Source organism: Aethalodelphis obliquidens, unplaced genomic scaffold (genome assembly GCF_003676395.1).
Source record: "Aethalodelphis obliquidens isolate GAN/ISIS:26980383/991018 unplaced genomic scaffold, ASM367639v1 scaffold4, whole genome shotgun sequence".
In the NCBI taxonomy this organism is placed as follows: Eukaryota; Metazoa; Chordata; class Mammalia; order Artiodactyla; family Delphinidae; genus Aethalodelphis; species Aethalodelphis obliquidens.
This window is the reverse complement of record NW_020837948.1, coordinates 64,034,881-64,057,546: the sequence shown is the minus strand read 5'-3', so window position 1 is coordinate 64,057,546 and position 22,666 is coordinate 64,034,881. Positions and strand designations below refer to the sequence as shown.

The following is a 22,666-nucleotide window of genomic DNA, read 5'->3' as shown; positions in this document are numbered from 1 at the left end:
ACTGGACACAGATGTGCTTGCTGTTCATCTTTGTCAAATTGTTTCTTTCAAAGAACGGTGGGGGGCTTCCCTGGTGGCACGGTGGTTGAGAGTCCGCCTGCCGATGCAGGGGACACGGGTTCGTGCTCCGGTCTGGGAAGATCCCACATGCCGCGGAGCGGCTGGGCCCGTGAGCCATGGCCGCTGAGCCTGCGCGTCCGGAGCCTGTACTCTGCAACGGGAGAGGCCACAACAGTGAGAGGCCCGCGAACCCAAAAAAATAAAAAAAGCTTAAATAAGGTAGTCTGTGTGAAATGGTTAGGACAGCTTCACATATGCTAAATAAATGGTAGCTGTTTTTGCTAGTTTCATCATAACTGCCATAATTTTGAATGAGCTTAAGCTGAAGTTCCTTTGAGACATCCAAGGAGAGCCATCGAGCAGTCAGTTGTGTATAAGGTGTGGGATCTTCCGGCCCTCAGAGGGAGAGTTTTTGGTGGATGGTCTAGGTGACTTAGGAGTCATCCATAGGCATAGGTGAGGTCACTCAGGTGAGGAGGAGTTAATGAGACAAGAGGGCTGGTTCAGGGCCTTGTAGCCGGAGCTGTGGAGAGTAGTTGGAGTGGGGTGGCTGAACAAGTAAGGGGTCCCAGTCTTGGATTATGTTTTCTGAGGTGGGGTGTTGGCAGGTGATGAGTAGACCCAGGTCCTATGGCCAGAGGCCAAGGAGAAACAGAGAAAGGAGCTGGTTGAATGGAGGAGGTCAGGTAGCCCAGAGGCCAGGTTGTTGGCTGAGTTACCTGTGTAGATACGGAAGTCACTCAGGATGGTGAGAGAATGCAGGCACTGAGGACAGTGGGAAGCTCGGTCTAAATCTTCCAGAGGTGGTGGGGCAGCCAAGTGGGCGGGTGCCAGCCCTGAGGGGGGGAGGATGGCACATACCTCAGAGTCATGGGGTTTCTTCCAAAATTATGGGAAGGGGATTCTGGTCTCTGCGGAGGGAGCAGAACGACTCTTAACCCTCTCTCAGTGCTAAGGTACATGGGGCATGAGAAAATTTTGTAAAACAAAACAAAACAAAACTTTGTTTATTTGTGTCCTTTGAACTAAACTTTTTAAAGAGCTATCTTTTTGAAAATTGGTGTCTAAACCACGGTAAGTAAGACTTACAGTGGATGGAAGTAAAGAAAGACAGGCATGCTCTGCCTGGCTGTCTCATCTGTTGCCAACTACCTTTTCCAAACAGGAAAGGTTGCCACAGGAATGAAATGGACATGCCCTGGTCAGTGGCAGAGAGGCCACGTGATCCACCAACCCGTAGAGGGCCACTCCAGCCCATTCTTTTCTGATTGACTGAAACTAGAATTAAGGTTTGGCATTTTGGACTTAAATCTTAAAACTTTAAAAGACTAGGGTGAGGCTCACCTGAATGGTTTACAGAGGTAAATTAAAAATCAGGAATTTTCAAAAACGTGGTGCCTCTATCTCCCGGAAATGGTGTTCACTTAAATGAAACTGAGCCAGTCATGAGGAGTAGTTTATCGGCACTGCTGTGGAAAATTGAGCTTTAAAGCCGTCCCCCAGGTTCCTTTGGCTAGAATACTGCACTTTAACATATTACACAATAGAGGATGCAATTCAAATATTAGTTATTTTACTGCTAAAATCATTTTCTTAAATTCTGAGCTATTTTGTAACATCCGTATTTTGTCTCCAAGAGCTCTAATGCTTCCCTGAAACTTCGAAGGAAACCTCGGGAAAGTGATTTTGAGACGATTAAATTGATTAGCAATGGAGCCTATGGGTGAGTAATTCAGGAAAACTCTCTGTTATATTTTAACACACCTGAGAAATATATTCTTCACATTGATCTTATGCCAAATAGATGTTGTTGGGGACTTGAGTTTTCAGATCACTGCTCCTTCATTGATGGGTATCAGGTGAAGCCCAAATCATTTTTCATTGGATACCCAATCAGAAAACATTTCAAGTGACCTGGGGGTTATTTTAGAGCATGGGAGAGGAAGACTTTAGAAAGTAAAAATTTCTAAAGTAAGGGAAAATTTTTGTATATGCCTGTTCTTATGTAGATACACATACACATCTGGATATATATATATCTGAATATATATATATATTCATTTATAGCATTTCTACTTGAGAATTAGCCAGTACTTCCTGTCTGACCAGCAGTCAACCTTGGGAGAGTAGCACTTTAATAAGAAGGCTGATTGAAAATTTAAAGCAACACACTTCTTTTAGTCTTTATATAACACCAGGATTTTTTTTTTTTTTTTCAATGGAACTCTATGCTATAGTCCAACCACATTAGTGGAGCACCTTCCTTGATTCATTTTTATAGATACACGGTTTCCCTCTCAGGGCATAAGGTCAATACTGACAAGATCCCTCTGAGTTACTAATAGTTTGGAAGAGTAATTAATACACAAACTATGTCCTGATCCATTTTAGACAGCCCAGAACTCTAGTTTAATTAAGTATTAATCCCAATTCCATCCGTAGGTGGGCAGCAATAGACAATCCCGTAGACAGTTATTGCCATTTGTAACACACACAGCAGATGAGATAGAATCGATTTTTGTTACGCCACAAGGGATGTTTCTCCTTATGGTGTTTTTTTCACCTCTAATATTTTCCACACCATTAACTTAGTGAAGAACTTAAATATTTGTGAGTGCTTTCTATGCTCCACTGATTTGTTTTCAGGATTATGTCAAATGGCATATTTCCTGATGTGGCTTATAAATGCTTTCTGATGTTTTATTTTTACAATATTTTATTTCTGTTGAGGACCTCACTGAAACTCTTCTACCTAAGAAGATTGTTTCAGCATGCAGTTGTTTGTGGGTTTTGTTTGTATATTATTGGCTTTTAGTCCTTTTTAGTTCTGGAGATCATCTGAGGATTTCTTGTCTGATTAGGGAAAAGACTGAAATTTGATTTAAGGGATCTGTGGGTTTGAGCACTGCTGGATTTTATTGCCTGTGGAATTCTGGCATGGGATTGTCTATGAAGCACCACTTTTATAAAATGTGGGCATATATCTTAGCAGTATTTGGAGTTCTAATTGGTTGAGTAAACTCGTTTGTAGTGCAAATTAAACCACTGTATAGTAGATGAGGTATATCACACTTCGGGGAACGGTTGGGAATATACAAGAAGTTAAACAAGCTGTGAATCAGTAAACACCGAGGACGGAGGCCAAGTCATTAGTGGGCTTACAAGCTGCCTGTGGGAGCCTCTGCCGATCGGCCAAAACCTTCTTTTTTCTCTTTTGCTCCTTCTCCAAGTTAATCTCTCACTATGTTTCTGACAGATTTCCTCTACAATTTAATTATTTTTCACTTAAAATTTGAATGGAGCTACGCCCATTGGCCCACCTGATCAGGATGCTGATAGCGGGCTTCTGAACAGATGGATCACGTAGGTCCATGAATTGGAGCCGTGCGAGGCTTTTTGGGCATCCCTGTAGCCGAGTCCCTCGCTCACATCAGTGACTTAGAGCGACACCCGTTCTGTGACTTTTCAAATACCGGTTATGCTAGAAACTAACCCTTTCATTCGATAGAGCTGTATAACACGTCATGGTTTTTTCAACATCCTACTTAGTGACAATTCATGATTATAAAGCCAATTGGCCAATTGGAGAAGCACCCAATTTCCTTCTCTGTTTAACAGGTTTCAGATCCTGACTGGAAGTTGCACCTCCCTTCATGCCAACTTAGCACTTTGTAGAAAGCGAACACCTACTGTGTGCCAGGCACTGGACTAGTCTCTTTATTCTCTTTATTTGTTCTCTTCTCACAAACCCTTGTGAGGGGTTGATGTTACTTCCACTTAGACGTGGAGAAAGAGGCCCCCAAGCCTGGTCACACGTACTCTGACTGCAAGCAGAGCTCTTTTCTCCCTCTGAATATCGTTTATAACTCTTAGCCATCTTAATTAGGGTATAGAAATCCTTCTTCCATTGAGCGCTTCCACCTAGATTTTTAAATAACAATTTCGAATGTTTTCGAAGTAGAAGAATAAGATTGACCTAAAATTTTCTAAAGTAAGAAGGCTAAATTTGAGAGGCACAATGCTTCTTCCCCACTTCACATTGCTCTCTAGCCTTGCTGCCCTTTCTGCTTTTTTTAGCCCTCAAAGGACAGGGTCATTTACCTGAGAGACAGACTGACGGATGCTCCCTCTCGATAGCCTTTCCCCTCAGCTTCCCCCTAACACTTGCACTCTCCTTCCCACATGCGGATCTGCTCACTGGGATTCGTGTATCAGGCTCTCAGATTCATGCATAATTTTATATGCATGAGATGTTCACACTCCCAATAGGACTGATTCATTCTGCTCTAGATCCTGCCTGCTTCCGATTCCATTTCTCCCTTCCCCCGCCTCAGTTCTGCATGAGTGGAGTGATGCTTGGCTCCGCTGGCTGCCCCTCCCCATGCATCACCTCCCACCCTTGGGTCTTCCTATTTCACAGGGCGGGTCAGCGTAGGAAAAGAGACACAGAAGCCTTTTCAAGGGAAGCAACCCTTGAGGCCAGAAAACAGAGAAATGGGGGCCAAATTAGTTCCGTCTAGTTTTATGACCTTGGGCAGTTTGCAGCTCTGCTTAGCAGTGTTAGACGTCTGTCTGTCCCACTCTGTTTCTCTGTCTCTCTCTCTTTTTCAGCCTCTCCCTCCCCCTCTCTCTCTCCCTCTGCTTCACTCTCTGCTGACTTGAGTAGTTTTAGAACAGCAATTTATAAGGATGGAGGAAAGGAGTATGTGAGAGACAACACATATTACTAAATAAACACATTTCAGCATTAGAAATAATATTTCCAAAGCAGTACAGAAATGTAAAAACATAACATAAACAAAACAAACAAAAATGCAGCTACAGGGAATTCTAATTAAGTCTGGTTGACTTTTGCAACTTGATCGAGATACGTTTCTCCTGAGGAAATGGTATCTCAAGCTACCTATAGGATTAATTTCAACTGGTTTAGGTAAATTTCCCTAAGGATTACCTGATTATTTTCAGTACAATAGCAAGGGAAGACAGAACGTCAAATCAAATTTTATGAACTGAAAATCTAAGAATAAAGATTGAAGGTCTTTTTACACAGTACCTAGTGTAGGTACTGGTCAAATTGGGTCTGAGGTATCTTTCTCTTTTGTTCTTTCATAAAATCATGTACAACCCTATTCTTTTTCCTTCACCTCCTGTTGTTCTCAAACATATTGAGGAGCAGTTATTTATGTAAGAAATGGTGGAGCTTGGTTGAAAATCAACTGATAGTGTAAAAGTGAAGTTAACAGTATCATATGTCTGGAGGTCCTCAGCCCTAAACTTACTCAATATTAAATATTGAAAGAAGTGATAGAAAGTGAGCTGTATTCCAGTTGACTCTCAAGAACAGGCAAGTGCTTATATAAAGATACTGGCTTCTTCCTTTTAACATTTTCAATTCTAAAGTTCATTTTAAAAAACAGATTCTGTATCTCAGGAATCCCTCTTCATGACAGTATCTGCCAATGCATGTCTCATATGTGTAAGGGGAGGCCAAGTTCTTTTCTGTGCTCCCTTTGAATCTCTCTGTCCTGCTATCAGCTTCTGATTAGGAGAAGCTCAAGTGTCTTTGGATCTTGATTTTATCCAATCAGTAATTGGAAAAAGAAAAAAATTTTCGTAGCCTTTAATCTGATTCAGAAAGAATGAGTCGTTGGTAAATGAAAAAGTTCAAGTAGGAAATCACCAAAAAATGATATGTACTTTAAACATTTTAATTTAACCTAAATATATGTAAACTGACTAGCCTTTCGATGTAAGCCCTTTACAAGACAGCCAGTATAAACAATACTTATACAGTCATTCCTTGGTATCCAAGGGGTATTGGTTCCAAGACCCCCCTCAGATACCAAAATCCACAGATACTCCTTTCTCTTATATAAAATGGCATCCTCTCATATATTTTAAATCATCTCTAGATTACTTATAATATCTAATACAATGGAAATGCTGCATAAATATCAATAGTTGCCAGTGTGGCGAATTCGAGTTTTGCTTCACGCAGTTTTCTGGATTTTTTTGTTTGTTTGTTTTTAATATTTTTCAATCCTCAGTTGATTGAATCTGAGGGTGCAGAAGCTGTGGCTATGTAGGGATGACTGTACTATGTTGTTTGTTTCACACTTGTAGCTTTTTTACAGGTGAAGCAAGAACTGGAAGCAATCCGCCTAGATTTTTATTATTTTCTCGACGTTTGGAATCTTCTCACTCATACTGAATCAATAGGCATTTTATTTAGTAACTCACATTTATCAGTGCTTTCCCAAGCATTCCACTCAGTTTTCTTATAAACCATGGCGCTTTCTCTTTTCACACTCGTGTTTCATCAGTTTAAAGATTTGTTTAAATTAGTCAGTCATGATATCAAGCCTAGCCAGAACAGGTGTGGAAATTAACCCGGCTGGTGGGAGCCCAAGTGTTTGGGAATCCTGAAGAGGATGCCTAGCCTCTGTGGAAAGCAGTAGGCACCCAGCCAGCCAGCTCCCTTGTCAGTTTGTTGTACAGTGGGAATAAGAGTACCAGGTTATTCCTCGAGTTCATTATGTGACAGCTTTTTACTATACAGGGAAGGAAGAACTAGAAGGCCAGGGAAAAGAGGAGAGAGAAAAAGGTGTAAAGATTAAAAAAAAAAGAATGTTTAAACAGAGACCCCACAAATGTGTGATTTTGTGAGTGAAGGGAAAAGATGGATACAATGAGAAGACAAAGACGTACACACTTCAAAGAAAGATGAATTCCTAGTTGAACGCTTAAGAGGAAAATGTGAATATTGGTTAAACTGAGATTGAATATACTTAAGATTTATGTAAGGGGATCACTCTGACATATTGGTCCAGCAGGAGTATAGGGTGTCCTAGTCCCCTTCGAGTTCATTTTTTGGAGGCAATGAAAATCACTAGTGAAAAATGCATCTCAGATAACCCCTTGTTTAGGAAACAGACTACTGGGTGTACTTTACTATGTTTGATAGCTTTTCAGGTAAATTATTACTTAGTTGATCACTGCGTTTGTTTCAGGACAGCCTCGTACAACCTATTACACACTTCTAATGATGATAGCTCTTTAGGTAAATTATTAATTATTTGAGAATTGCCTAACCTGAGAGTTCAAACCTGTTGTCCCTTAATAATGAGATACGTGAGGAGTAACTTATGAGAAAAGGAGCCCGTCCAGGACGTTTTCTTTGTTGCTCATCATTTCCAGGTGGGGTTTGAAGGATCCTCCTCCGAATTACTTCTTTTCTCTACATCATTTGAAGCTTCAGGGAGTCCATTGTCTTTACCCAGACAGAATTGGTTCTGTAGAGTATTTGGAAGAGACTTTTGGCAGAAATTCCATGCAGCCTGCTCACTTTACAGTAAAGTTGCCAGACACCTCAGCTGTGGGTCACATGGACCAGAAATGCAGTGTACTCTGGACCCCCTTTTAGGTTGGGAAATGCATTTCCTGTTGAAACAGGCATAGGTGTAACTCATGCCGAGGTCTGTAGTGAAGAAATATGCTACTCTTTGTAGCAGGGAGGGCAGCCTCATATGACCTATTACATACTTCTTATTTATCTAGAAAGTTCATGGGAAGTAAATTACTCTCAAGTTGGAAGTCAGCTACTTTAAGAAGCTATAGTCTATGGTCCCTTTTTGTAGATCCCATGAGTATCATATAGAAAATTATTGCTTTAGTCAGTTGTGAAAAAATGCCTAATAGATATCTAATGCTAGAAAGGATCTAGCTCAGAATATGTATGTACTTTTGTTCATTGTTTTCCTGTTTTAATTTATATATAGGATTTTGTTCTGTTATAGAAAAACTGAAAACAACAGCTAGCTATTGGAAAGTAGCTCACTCTGGAGACTGTCCATTTTCTTCAGTGAAATGAATTTGCCTTATGTGTGACCTGTAACTTTATTGAAAGAATTTTTTTAAAAACTCAATTAGCCAAAGGACTTTGGCCTGGAACGGAATGTTTGTAGTTGCCAGCATAGCTTATGCGGGCTGAATCCCGGCTATCACGTGAATGTAAAAAAAAAAAAAAAAAAAAAAGTGGTGTACTGTACCCAGAAACATCCCCTCTTCCTTTGAACCCCAACTCTTGTGCTCCTTTTCAGGGCAGTCTATTTTGTTCGGCATAAGGAATCGCGGCAGAGGTTTGCCATGAAGAAGATTAATAAACAGAACCTCATCCTCCGAAACCAGATCCAGCAGGCCTTTGTGGAACGGGATATCCTGACTTTTGCAGAAAACCCTTTTGTTGTCAGCATGTATTGCTCCTTTGAGACCAGGCGCCACTTGTGCATGGTCATGGAATATGTCGAAGGTGAGTCACTCTGACACAGAGAACATGACACCTGTACCCAGAAACCACTGGCTCGTTTGTGCAGCTGACGCTTTCTGTACTTGTGCCATACAATGGTTGTATCCACGTAGGAACCAAGGCCAGGCAATTAGATGGCTGCCTTCCCAGTCATTATCTTCCCATAATTGCTTGTAAAGGGCCAACTCTACTATAACAAAGGGAAAATTAGTGCTATTTGGAAAAAGGTTGTTTTCCCTTTTTAATAGCTTTTCATCCTAAGCACCTCCTCTCAATTGGTCATTAAAGTTAGAATATAGGTGATGGGATTTTTCCTACTTATTTTTATCACATATCATAAAAACATTCATTACAATGGATCTTCGTAAGGAAAGTATTAAAAATATGTCCTTTTTGGTGTATGGTATGAAATTAAAGATGAGTTAGGAGAAAGATACATTCAAGAAAATCTAACTTCTAATCTAAAAAAATAATATAAATCAACTTATTTACAAAAGAGAAATAGATTCACAGACATAGAAACCAAACATGGTTATAAAGGGGAAAGGGGGGGTATAAATTAGGACTATGGGATTAACAGATAGACACCACTATGTATAAAATAGATAAACAGCAAGGATTTAGTGTACAGCACATGGAACTATATTCAGTATCTTGTAATAACCTATAATGGGAAAGAGTCTGAAACTGTATACCTGAAACTAACACAATATTATAAATCAACTATAGTTTAATTTTTAAAAACTAACTTTTTTTTCTTTTGGAAGTTTGTGGTCTACCTTTTAAATGTTCCAAGTAATCTTATTTCCGTCAATTTTACATGAAATTTTTGAGTGTTTCCATAGCCATGACTTACTGACATAAATAAAGCTAATAAAATGAATAGATAAGCAAGGGCCAAAACAGTTTTCTTTTTTTAAAAAATTTTAGTTTATTTATTTGTTTATACAGCAGGTTCTTATTAGTTATCTCTTTTATACATATTAGTGTATATATGTCAATCCTAGGCTCCAAAACAATTTTCAAAGCATCTAATTTAAGCCCTTGTGATTGTTTGAACAGAATCCCAAAACTTATAACTTAACGAACCGTTAAATATTGTTTTCATTTTGCAGATGAATGAACTGAAACCCAAGAAGGGGTTTCACTAGATTTTTAGTGGTAGATACAGGACAAAAACATAACTTGCCTGATTTCCACCCATTGTTCTTTTCACCACACCAGTACTTTGCTTTATTAACTTTTGTTAGTTATTTTAACAACAATAATTAACGTTTATCACATGTTTAATATGTGTTGACAGCATCCTGAATTCTTTACACAGATTACCTCATTTAATCCTCACAATAAAAGGGATGACACTATTCATATCCTGATATTACAGCTGAAAGAACCAAGACCAGCTTGCCTAAGATGTCCCCACCTGTAAGAGTCAGAGCCGGAATTTGAACTCAGGCAGCCTGATTCCAGAATCCATGTTTTAAAATGGTTTATTTTAAATCATCACGCTGTTCCTAAAACACATCATCAGTTCTTCAACATTTAGTTTTACTTCAGGCCAAATCTGCTCTCTCATGAGCAGCGCTTCTTAAATAAAAGTCTGTATTTTCTCCACACCACATCATAAGTAGAAACATGATTACTTAACACAGTCTCCACTTACGAACACGATCGACTATGTCTATGGATAGAGACCATTCTACTTGGAAATTCTGCAGTCTAAACTGGCGGTCTTTAATCCCAGCTGATACCACACCTGCTAAGTCTTTTTCTTGTGTTTTATAGGAGGTGACTGTGCTACCTTAATGAAGAACATGGGTCCTCTCCCTGTTGATATGGCCAGGATGTACTTTGCTGAGACAGTCCTGGCCTTGGAATATCTACATAATTATGGAATTGTACATAGGGATTTGAAACCAGACAAGTATGTACACTGATGAAATATGTCTTTTTTTTCACACAATACAAAAGTGTTTATGTCTATAAAAATGTTTTCTTTTAATGCTGCTTTGTACATTTTTAAATTCTCCCATAATGTTCCCAAATGAGTTATACATGATGATTTTTGTATAATCTTTTTAAAGGCTATGGTGTTTACAATAGCAGCTTATAAGAAACAAACAAACAAAAAAAGAGTGTTAAGCCAGGGTTAGTTAATTTATTTTTAGTTTTTCTTATTATGTAAATAATAGGTGCATAGAATGCTATGAGTTGTTTTCTGGATAGTTTCTGCGTTTAGAATGATACTTAGATAATTTTTTCTCCCCCAAGATGATATCCTTGATATTCTATTTAGTTTTTTATTTAATTTTTAGTTTATGTGGAGTTCATTTTGGTGTCTGATTTGAGATACAGATAGACTATTTTTCCCCAAATGACTAGGTATTCATCTTGACACCATTTATTAAATGTTCCATGCTTTCTCCACTAATCTGAGACACCTCTAGAAGTATTTCTTATTAATATGTAGAGCTTTTAAGTGTGCCAAAATTTTATAAAATTAACTTACGCTCATTACAGAAAATTTGGGAAGTACAAAAAGAAAAAACTTCATTCACAACATTCCCAAACGAAGACAGCTATTAGAATTTTGGCATGCATCCTTCCAATAGCTTTATTTTTTTTAATTCCTCCTTTAATTTTTTAAAAAATGAAAATTTTCTTTGCCACTTAAAATGAAAAAAAAAATTAACTGTAAATTCATAAAGCTTTCAAATGTGAATTCTTTGCGTGTATAAGACATGTAGGTCTTGTGCTTAGTGAGTAGACACTTAAGTTCGAGCCAGAAGTTGAAATCTGAAACAATGCTACATTTTTCTTCCAGATTCTTTATCTTTTGTCTCATTTGAATCACGGATTGGTTGCTTATGTTAGTTACTGATGTGTGACGTGGGATTATCAGTAGCCCTTTCTCAGCTCTTTTCTTATTCTGGAAATGGAAAGGTGTCAGAGTTCCATACTTGAATTTTTCTGAGAGCTTCAAGTTGTAAATGATGCTGTATGTGACATCTCCAAGGAAGATGGGCTGAGCCCGGTCTCTGGCCTTCCCTTGTGGATTACTTTCAGCCTCCAGATACACATATTTAACATCTTTGTATGACTTCACCTCTTTGCAGGCTGGGTTTTGTGATAAGATTGATACCTATATATTACATAGTCTTATCAATTCACAGTGGGAGGGAGAAAAGTAAAAACAAAAAATGAGCTTCAAAGTGAGTGTTGTGATATATGTCCTTCTGCTTCACAGTTTGCTGGTCACCTCCATGGGGCACATAAAGCTGACAGATTTTGGATTATCCAAGGTGGGGCTAATGAGCATGACTACCAATCTTTATGAGGGTCATATTGAGAAGGACGCTCGAGAGTTCCTGGACAAACAGGTAAGCTTGCGTGCTGTTTGGCTCCAGAGAGAAATACAAAGTGCAGTGTTGACAGTGCAATTCAGAATCAGCTCGCCTAGGCCATCTTGACATTAGTGCTGGGGCTTTAGATGTCTATATAAGCCTTACGTTTAATAAAGCACAAATTGCTTCCATTTTTCTCCCTGGGCCTCTTTGAAATGTCGGTCCCTCCACATTCCTCCCTCGACATTATGGTCTATTAGTAAGACAAACGATCTAACTGTACACAGGTGAGAGTGTGAGAGAGACAAATGGAAAAACTGTTTTCGTAAGGAATTCGGGAGGCTCAGTAGAGTCCTCATGAAACTCATGATGCGTTGTACAATCACAGGTGCCAAACTCCGAGCCATGGCCCATTTCCCTTTAAGCATGCCTCATTACCATGTGCCCACAATCTGTTCATTGTACAGTTACTTAAGGTGAACACATCTCAACTGTCAGGCTTTTATGAAGTAACCAGGATGTGAATATATTTCAGTCATATAAATACTAAAACTCTCTCTGATAGTGACAGACGAAAAAATGCAGTATTATTTTAAATCCAGGGATTACAAATGTTTTTGTAAAGTAAGTAAAACTACTCAAATTTGAAATTAGACATTACACACAGTTTCACATTAGAGCAGCATTTTAAACTTTGCTTTTTTTGGTATTTTAAGTAATTCATTGCTTTTGGTATGATAGATACCGACTTCGAATCACTGTTCTTAAATTCTTTGTCCATGCGGTTCCATGCGGTTGAGCAGGTGCACTCTAGGCAAAATAATTGATATTTAGCCATCTTGCTCATTTTAATTCATGTCTAATATTCTAATTATTCTGATATTGCAATCATCTTTTAGGTCTGTGGCACACCTGAATACATTGCACCAGAAGTGATTCTGAGGCAGGGCTATGGGAAGCCGGTAGACTGGTGGGCCATGGGGATTATCCTCTATGAATTTCTGGTTGGATGCGTGCCATTCTTTGGGGACACTCCAGAAGAGCTATTTGGACAAGTCATCAGTGGTAAATATTGTCAGCAGTTATCTCTAAGCCGCTGTTGGGAAGCAGCTATTTAATGTAATTCTGGGGAGTATCACTGTTTTTACTAAAAAGTTAACCTTTATCAAAGGGTTTAGCCAACAAATTAAAAGAACTCACTCATCATAGCACATAACTGACTTTCACAATCTCAAGAGAGCAATTTGTGTCGGGGATTGATCTGGGGAAGTTTTGTTAACATGGAATTTGGAAATGTACTAGCAATGTGACCAATTTTTATGGTGTACTTTTTCTGCAAAAGAAATTGGTGTGGGATTTGCAAATGATTTCACTGCTGTCCAGTCTTCCTTTCCATAGTAGGAAAGTTACACCAGGGAAGAAAAGGTTAACATGGGTAACATTTACACAAATGGGAAAAATGGGTATTGGCACAGTGAAGAAATTAACAAAAATGTAATAAACCCTAAAACAAATGTCTACCAAATAATAAATAATGAGAATGGGGAGGAAGCAAATTTAATCCACAGATTGTTAATGATTTCATTGGTAGTTGTTATGGCGTAATGTTATTTCTTAACAGCTGTTCATCTTTCATTTAAATTCAGTAACCTTTAGATCTTAACCTGCAAGCTGACCCTAACTACTGTTGTGTGGCTTGTGGCAAAACTAAATGATAATTAAATAGGCTTTATTACTACCCTACCTGCTGTTTTTATAAATTTCCCTGGAGCAGAGATCAAAAAGGCCTCTCTTCCTCAAAGTTTGTCAGTCATCACTCACATCTTCATCACCTACCTCTGGTCCATTCTGGACTGCGCTTAGAGTGTCCAACGGTGGAAATAGGGGGACAATTCCTTTTGGTATGAGGAGCCTCTTAATCACAGCATTATTTTCCATCATTGATTTTGCGAGCCAGGCATATTTGTAAACTTTAACAAAGTAGATTTGTGAGTTGCCCACAGTGTATAACCCTTTTATACAATATCTGAGCTCTTTATGGATTTATAACTAGGCTGTTTTCTGATATATCAAGGATGAATGGCAAAAGGAATCAACTGTTTAATTAACACAAGCAGCAAATGCTGGCTTTGTTCTCCCGATGCCTTATGGCTCAGATGCATATTCATGTTCTATTTTCCAAATCAGATTTAAACTGCAGCAGAGGAAGCTAGAGGCAAGCACATGCAGAAATAACTCATGTTTTTATTGCATTCCCATGCACACAAGCATGCACACCTATCTTCAGGCAAACTCCTTTAGAATGTAGAACATATTCTAATATTTATGACAGATTTTAAGTACTTCCATTACTACAATTCCTTGGCGTTTTTTTTTTCTTCTTCTTTTTCTTCTTCTTCAGTCTTAGCATTTTGACCTTTCCTTTCTCTGGAAATGGTTATTTTTACAAAATTATTTTTTGCTTCTTGGACCTGAAGAACCCTGGGGCTGTGGCCAGGTTCTCAGTTGAGGATGATGGTAGAAGAGAAACCCTGACTCCCCATGATCCCTGGATGGGCGATCGCCTAAAACACAGAAGTTCAGAGTTTACGCTATATTGAGCCCTCTTAATAACTAGAGGACCAATTAGCAGTGACCCAGTTCTACCAAAGAAAAGTGAATCAAAAAGGCAGATGAGAGGTACTGCTCATTGAAGTGTTCTCTCCCTGCCTTGTTGACAGCTGTGCTATTCATATCTTGTGCAACAGTGCTTCTCGGACTTGACTGGGCCTAGGAATCAACTGAAGGTCTTGTTAAAAATGCAGATTCTGAGTCAGCAGGTCTGGAGTGGGGCCTGACATTCTGCATTTCTAACAAACTCCCGGGTGATGTCCACGCTGTTGGGACGTGGACCAGCCTTTCAGCAGTGAAGTCGTAAACTACTTTTCTTCCTCTTAGATGAGATCAACTGGCCTGAAAAGGATGAGGCGCCACCACCTGATGCCCAGGATCTGATTACCTTGCTTCTCAGGCAGAATCCCCTGGAGAGACTGGGAACAGGTTAGAGCACATACGTTTTCATTTTGCTAATATGCAGGAAATAATGTCAATGTGGAGCACTCAGAGGTTTGTGTTTTTGTTTTGTTTGTTGTTTCCATAGGAAACATCTGTTGCTTGATGTAGACTATGACTACAATATGTTATAACAATAACATTTTGGATTTTTTTTTCCTGATTCAGAGTAGTAGGTACGCTAAGAGGGTTGGTGGCCCTTGTTTGTCTTCTTTTGTTGTTGTTTTTCTTCTTTTTGGCAAAGCAGAAATTATTCTTAATTTGTTTCAGCAAATAAAATGTCTCTGGAAGAAAACCTCAGGGGCACATGTAACTCTTCTGTCCTGAAAAGTGTGGATCTTAACAGTTTGAAACAGAGGATTAGGGATGTGGAGGTTTTTTTGTTTGTTTGTTTGTTTGGGGTTGTAAAATATATAGATTCCTAGAAGGATCTGACCCAGCAGTTACTGTCTGCTGGCTTTGAAACAGGTTATCGGTACCTGAACTGATTATTGGAAATGAGTGCCTGGGGTTGATCCGCACCATGGCCCAAGAAAGAGGATTAGAAAACATTGACTTTCAAGATTAAGGAGAGAGTAGATTTATTTCTTGCTGATTATTTTTCCTGACTGTTCTGCCTCCAGTTTTTTGTTTTTGCCAGCTCTTTTTCCTTTTCTTCCTTATATTCTGAATAGAGAGACTTAGAGATCCCAGTCCAGAGTTCTAGCCAACCCCAGTATGTGAATTTATCTAGATGAGACTAAATAATAAACACATGTAACATACACGCATGCACACACACATACAACACACACCACACACGTACACTGTATCGATAAAAATTTTCATCAGTGAAAATTGTTGACTTGATGGGTTGTTTACTCTGAGCTGTTTCATTCTACCTGGTTTTGCTAGAAAGATCGGAAAATACTGACGAGATCATTCTCTCACCCAGCTTTTCCAAGGCCAAAATCAGTTGCAGTAGCTCCAAATATATATTTTATATTGTTCTCCACTTTTGCTCACAGCTTCCCCAGTTGGAGAGCTCAGTTCTTGCTTAAGTATGGAATGCTGTGCTACCTAGAGGTTATGATGATAACCTGGGCCCAACCTTTATTTTGTAAATAAAGTTTTATTGAAACACAGCGATGCTGTTCAGTCACATACTGTCTATGGCTGCCTTCATGCTACTCTGGCAGAGTCGAATAGTCATGAACAACTGCATGACCTACAAGGCCTAAACTTTCTGGCTCGACAGAAAACTCTTGAAGACCCTGCATTAGAGAATCCAAGAAGTTTTGGGTTTGTTTTTTTTTTTGGCCGTGCCATGCAGCTTGTGGTCTGTCAGTTCCCCAATGAGGGATCGGACCCGGGTCCACAACGGTGAAAGCTCATATCCTAACCACTGGACCGCTAGGGAATTCCCAAGAAGTTTTAAAATCGGGACTCAGTTGGCAAAACTCCTTTGAGTTTCATACTGGAATACCATGTGTTTTTTGCCTTTTCAGTGGACGAGTGGGCCTTTAACTAGGAAAGGCAATATAATGGGACTTAAAGGGATAAACTCCAGAGTCAGATTGCCTGAGTTTAAATCTCAGCTGTGTGACCAAGAGCAGGTTGTTTTCCCTTGTGTGCCTTACTTCCTCATCTATAAAATGGAGCTGATAGCAGCACTATGTCCCAGGATTTTTGTGAGGATAAAAGATCATCGACTCTGGCTCTTAGGACCAGATGTGACACTGCTGCGGTATTATCATTTTTATTTTTCTGTGTATATAATCTCTTGCTTTCCCCTTTGGACATATGAGATTTAGAAATTGCGGTGGTGCCCCTACTTCTGGGCTGACTGAACTCTGTGAACAGAATCCTTTATATTTCTTGTCGCCCTGTTTGGTTTTCCTCTTGTCTGAAGTGACTAGCAAACTGGTTATTTCCCACCGTCTGTGACCTGCAGTTAGATTTGCTTTATAGTTCAAGAGATAAGAGTAGCTGTCCAAGAATGGGTGTCAAGGCTCTGTGTGGGGCAGCGTTTTGAGGGGTGATTTTACTCACTTGAGCCAAATATGAGAAACAGTGGCATTTTAAGATTGTCCTACAACAATACAAGTATCTATTTGTATATCCTAATCAGCTGTCCCGGGGGAGTGTTGTCCTAAGGTAGGGCTAAAAATATATTGGAATCAGCACACCCCCTAAAGAGTTCCCTTCAGTGTTCGTGTGTCACTTTGGAGAGTTTTCCTCCTTAGTATTCTGCCCATTTCCGTCCTCTTTAAAAATATGGGGACACTTGATTTGACTTTACTTAACAAGACAGGGCTATGAGGGTGGTCAGTACATCCATGCTTATAGATTATACGCTGCAAGTTATCTCTGCACATTTTCTGCTTGACCGCTGCTTTTGGTGTTTTCAGGGTTTGACAGATTGAGAAACAAATCTTCTAGCAGAAGCTCAAAAGAGACATTTAAAAGACCCTGCCCAAGCTCTTAGCATTGTCAAGGAGAGCTTGTCAAACAGGCAGGTCCAACGTGACAGGTCCCAGTAGGGCCCGGAGAATGAGGCTGAGAATCTCGCAGGCTTGCCATGCTGCTTCCAATGACAGCATTTTGGATTTAATGCATATTTAGCGGGCAAAATAATGCACCGTGAAAATGTGCAAGTGCGCATTTGCCCGAGAGACTAGAGAGACTGAGAAAAGGAGTGTGAAGAACATAATGGATGTTTAAGAAGCGTCTATGAAGGGAGAGGAAAACTCAAAGGAGAACATTAGTGCCAAAGCATAACTTGCAATTTGGGACCTTGTCGTACTTGAACTCGACTGTTGAACTTGCGGAGTGTTGAGTGGCAGCCAGGTTCACTGGACTTGAGAGCTGCTCAGATGTGACTGACTCCCACCCATGAGCCAGCTGGGAGGTTGTGAGTCATTTCTTTATTGCCAGGAGTCTCAGTTTCCTAATCTATGGAAATGGGCATGCTACACACCTCGAGGGATTATTGTGAGGATTGAGCGCAGGCATGTTTATGAAGGTATCCGGTACATTAACCTAGTGCATAACAGGAGCTCAAGAAATAGTCACTTTCCCTTCCCTTCCTGGTGAATTCTTACAGTGAGAGCTGACATTTGCATGAGTTCCTGTGTCTGATGATTTGTATTTGGCTCGTAAAGCCATCATCTATATCATACCAACGGTTTAGCCCAGAGTTAATTTTTCCCCAGTGTGTCCATTTCATTCTTTTGCTCCCCATCTCTCCAAAAGTGCATGAGCAACATGACCCAGTGAGAAGCAACTGCTTCTCAGTGGGGCACAAAGGCCAAAGGGTGAGAGCTGTGCACGGGGTCGCCAGTGGGCTGGGGCTCCTTGGGGAGGACCCATTTGGCACTCATCACAAAGAGGAAGCGAATGCTCTCACCGACGTGGGTGGGTCCCAAAGGTTAGCAGGTCGGGGAGCAAAAACTCCGGATATTGTCTGGAAGTGTCTTTCGAGCCTTTGGGTCTAGAGAACTATGCTTTTCTGGGTAAAGCTGAATGACCTGGGCGTGTCAGAGCTGTCCTTTGCTGTGGCAGCTGAAGTCATAGTCATCGCTGGATAGTGCATGGTGGGCCACTAAGTAGGGTTTGACTCTTTGGACCTCAGTGTCACTGGCACAGTGAGGGAGTTGGATAGATGAATATTTAAGCCCTTTTAACTTCTCCAGGAAAAGATCACTGGAAGAAAATGTCCCTGGCAGCTGTGTTTGAGGATGTTGATTGGGATAGAAGAGAACCAGGATACATGGAGACTGGGGTTGGACTGGGCAGAGGTGCTGGGGAATTGGCTGTTTGGCTGTGTTCCCCAGGATCGGCAGTCGAGAATCCATTTGTAAACTGACTCGAGAAAGATGGCAGGGTAGAATCCAAACTGAAACATGCCTCCCCCTTATATGGCCTGTGGCGCTGTGGCACTGAGGATGGACCTGGGTGTTTTTAGACAGACCTCAGCTCAGCCCCTCTAACCCTTACTCACCTAGTAATCTTGGTCCAGTATGCTTTACTGCTTATTCACTTTCCCCATCCAAAAACGGAGTTGACAATACCTACTTCGTGGGGTTACTTTCAGTGGTTTAATGAAAAGAAGCAACTTCCTCTAGCATCTAGTGTGATACTAGTCAAAGTTGTCCCTCAAATCACAGCTGCTAATGCTGTTGCTGTTGGGATCAACATCAGACTTGAGTATTGTGCTATAAACATGGAAAAAGCCTGGCTGGAATTCTATATGAAGATGCTAATCAGATGCTTTGTAAAGAACCCATTCTCCCTTTTGGGGGGTGATTTTTCCACTTTGTTTTTTTCTCTCTGTTCCATTGCCTTCAGAACACCGGTTTCCCCTGGCTGGGTTTAGAGCTCTAGCCAGCCTGCCCCTGGTGCTCATGGGGCCCAGTGGGGACAGAGCCACGTCTTTTTACAGACAGCTCCCCAGCCCCAAGATCCAAGCCCATTTTTCATTCAGATTCAATTTCTCATCCTATTCCTTTTGTACCCCACTGAGGACAGGGCGAGAAGCGTGAGTGACAGCTGTATTAAAGAGGCATTTGCAACACACATCGAGGGGCATCTCCTGGTAGGGAGACTGATTAGACCCTGGCACTAGTCTTGCAAGAAATCTCTCCTTCTGGAATTGTTTGAAGATTGATTCTTCCTTATCTCCCCCATCAATAGTGTGCATGTTGGTGGCAGGGCGGGGGTCTGATTTTCATGCTGGGATTTAATAAAATGTGTACCTTCTTCTCTTTACATGAGGGATAGTGTAATATTTTGATGGGGCCTGCCCTTGCAAAATCTCTCTTTAAAATCATGAACTGAATTAAAAATATTGTTTCGCTGAACTGTGCTGTAATGCTAACTTGGCAAAAAGAAGCCTAGGGATTGTGATTGATGTTCATCACATGCATTATAAATCTATCAAACAGTTTGCCAGTTTCTTTTTCTCCTTTCTTTAATTTAATTTATTTATTTTTAACACCTTTATTGGAGTATAATTGCTTTACAATGGTGTGTTAGTTTCTGCTTTATAACAAAGTGGATCAGCTATACATATACATATATCCCCATATCTCCTCCCTCTTGCATCTCCCTCCCATCCTCCCTATCCCACCCCTCTAGGTGGTCACAAAGCACCGAGCTGATCTCCCTGTGCTATGCGGCTGCTTCCCACTAGCTATCTATTTTACATTTGGTAGTGTAGATATGTCCATGCCACTCTCTCACTTCATCCCAGTTTACCCTTCCCCCTCCCCGTGTCCTCCAGTCCATTCTCTATGTCTGCGTCTTTATTCCTGTCCTGCCCCTAGGTTCTTCAGAACCTTTTTTTTTTTTTTTTTAGATTCCATATATATGTGTTAGCATACGGTATTTGTTTTTCTCTTTCTGACTTCCTTCACTCTGTATGACGGTCTCTAGGTCCATCCACCTCACTACAAATAACTCAATTTCATTTCTTATTATGGCTGAGTAATATTCTTACTTAAGAATCTGTAGTCCACAGAACATAATTCCTACCAATGTTAATGAGCAATCCAATAAAATCAAATGTTAACCGTTATATACTATTTAGGGAAAATTCATCTTTATTAAAAACTTACCTCCAGAGGGAATATTGCGTGAACACATTTTGCACCTTCTTAGGTTTTTTGGGGGTTTGTAATGAGCAAGTCTGCTTTGGGCCAGTGTGTGTCCACGTCCCCAGGTTCATCACAATGGGATTTTAAGTGGCCACATTAACCTTTGAAAAATAGAGGAAGTCATGGAAGAATTAACAAAGACAAACTGTGCCGTAGCAACTGCTGTTAGCAAAATCAGATCTCCTGCTGATAAATTATGGAAGAATTTTTGGAGGTTTTTGTTGTAGAATGAAAAAGATTTCTCTGACTTCTTTAATTCTCTCTTGATAGAACTTTTTTTTGTTTTTCTTTTTTTTTGGTTGTTCTTTGAAACCGATTCTTACCTTTGCTGGGAGGATCATTTAACACGTTTCCCTCTGTCCTTCCCCTCCACTCCCTACCCCAAGGTGGTGCGTATGAAGTCAAGCAGCATCGATTCTTCCGTTCCTTAGACTGGAACAGTTTGCTGAGACAGAAGGCAGAATTCATTCCCCAACTGGAATCCGAAGATGACACGAGTTATTTTGATAGTACGTGCATTATCTGACGTAAAACATGATTTGGCCTTTACTTTGTAGAAAATCAGCTCTACTTTTGGTAGTACCTTCCAGTCTTGAACACATGGGTTCTGAAACCTAATGCTGCTTTGATATAAAGACTCATAATTAAAATATCTAAATTAAAAGCTGAAAATCTGAATAATTGGAACTGTTTCCAAACATTTCCCTGCAGCGCGGTCAGAGAAGTACCATCATATGGAGACTGAGGAAGAAGATGACACCAATGACGAAGACTTTACTGTGGAAATAAGGCAGTTTTCCTCATGTTCACATAGGTTTTCTAAAGTAAGTAAAATATGGCATAAACATAGAAGGTCTCTGGGAGAATCTCCTACTGGTCGGATAGTTGGTGCCTTAAACAGCTGCACAGAATTGTAACAACCCCATGCAGTGTTTTGGGGCTTGAGATTTTTTTCGGGGGGTGGGTAATGACCCCACCATCTTGATAATCCAGAGTCCCTACCGCCCTGCTGGGGTATATTTCTCTGTTTCATGATCCAAAGGTTAGTATCTTTTTTCTTTGAGGCAGAGACTTGCCTTCATAGTCATTATTGGAGTACCTGATACCATTTACACGCTGTGGTCTAGCTCAGTGCTGCCGGGCCTTGGAGGCATCCTTCCATTTCTTTCATCTTATAGTGAAGAACGTTGAGCTCGTTGTGTGCTGAGCCCTCTTCTAGTATCCCATGGAATACAACACAAAGGAGAAAGCTTGGTCCTTGACATAAGCCCAGACACTTGGGGACAGTTGATTGCGGAATGAGAAAGTCTCTTAACCGATGATAAGAAAGTGTAAGTTATTATATTAAAGGGGCAGTAGGAAGCCAAGCTAGAATTTTGGAAATGGTAGAAGATAAAATCCACATTGGAGAAAGATGCTTTTTCACTGGTAGTGGTAAGGTTTAAAAGACAAACAAAACGAAGACACACCTGCTAGTCCTGAGATGGGGGGGCAGGGCCCTAGGAAGATAGAAATGAACCTAGAGGGCATCCTGCCTTCCTTTTGCTATTTTCAGTAGCGATGTATTTTCTGTTGCCATGGCATTTTGCATGATTATTGTGAAGCTTTTCTATAGCACTGAGTGATTTTAAAGTGTTCCGTATCTTTTTCTGAGTGACTGCCCAGAGTGCATCTGCAAATTGGCCGGCACTGCCCTCCCCATTTATAGGAAGGACATGGAGAGGTAGGGATTTCCCTGGAGGCAAGGTGCAGGTCTAGCCCAGAGCCGGGACAGAAGCTTTGATAACACAGAGTGTGGGGTTTCCCAGTACTTGTTCTCTGGCCCATCAAAGCCAGCTCCTAAACTGTTCCCTGCCCACGGTCTCCTGTTCTTTAGCCACCTTCCTCCAAATCCCAGGAGATTATAGGAGGTCTAAGGTCCATTCCCATGAGAGCAGCAAGTGACTGGGTTGGGCAGTAGTGAGCGCTTCCTGGGCTGGGCTCTCAGCTCCCGATTTTAGCTTCCATCTTCCCTGTGGTACAGCAGAGATCTCAGTGTGCCTAAGCTATGGTCTCCTTCAGAAATCCTGGTACCAACATATGAAACTGCCTGTCTGTATGTGAGATTTATAAGCCAAACAAGTAAGTACCTCTGACTCCTAACGCACTGCATCTCCCCCCAACATGTTTTGAAACAGGTCATTTAGTCTTCTCTTCGCCCTCAATTCCAATTCATTTTTCTCCTTCCCGCCCCTGACTGGGGGCCATTCAATCTTTTTCTCTGTGGTTTT

General features: G+C 40.5%; 1 protein-coding gene across 2 annotated transcripts in view; it reads left to right on the top strand.

The window, feature by feature from the left end:
• The window catches only part of MAST4 (microtubule associated serine/threonine kinase family member 4), a 161,474-nt gene that overhangs the window by 113,495 nt on the left and 25,313 nt on the right, over positions 1 to 22,666 (top strand). For both annotated transcript variants that reach the window (XM_027100962.1, XM_027100963.1), the window contains exons 11-18: positions 1,698 to 1,783; positions 8,160 to 8,368; positions 10,151 to 10,289; positions 11,613 to 11,745; positions 12,609 to 12,774; positions 14,647 to 14,748; positions 20,783 to 20,905; positions 21,108 to 21,220. In XM_027100962.1, the coding sequence (XP_026956763.1) occupies positions 1,698 to 1,783; positions 8,160 to 8,368; positions 10,151 to 10,289; positions 11,613 to 11,745; positions 12,609 to 12,774; positions 14,647 to 14,748; positions 20,783 to 20,905; positions 21,108 to 21,220 (1,071 nt within the window). The remainder of the gene's footprint in view (positions 1 to 1,697; positions 1,784 to 8,159; positions 8,369 to 10,150; positions 10,290 to 11,612; positions 11,746 to 12,608; positions 12,775 to 14,646; positions 14,749 to 20,782; positions 20,906 to 21,107; positions 21,221 to 22,666) is intronic.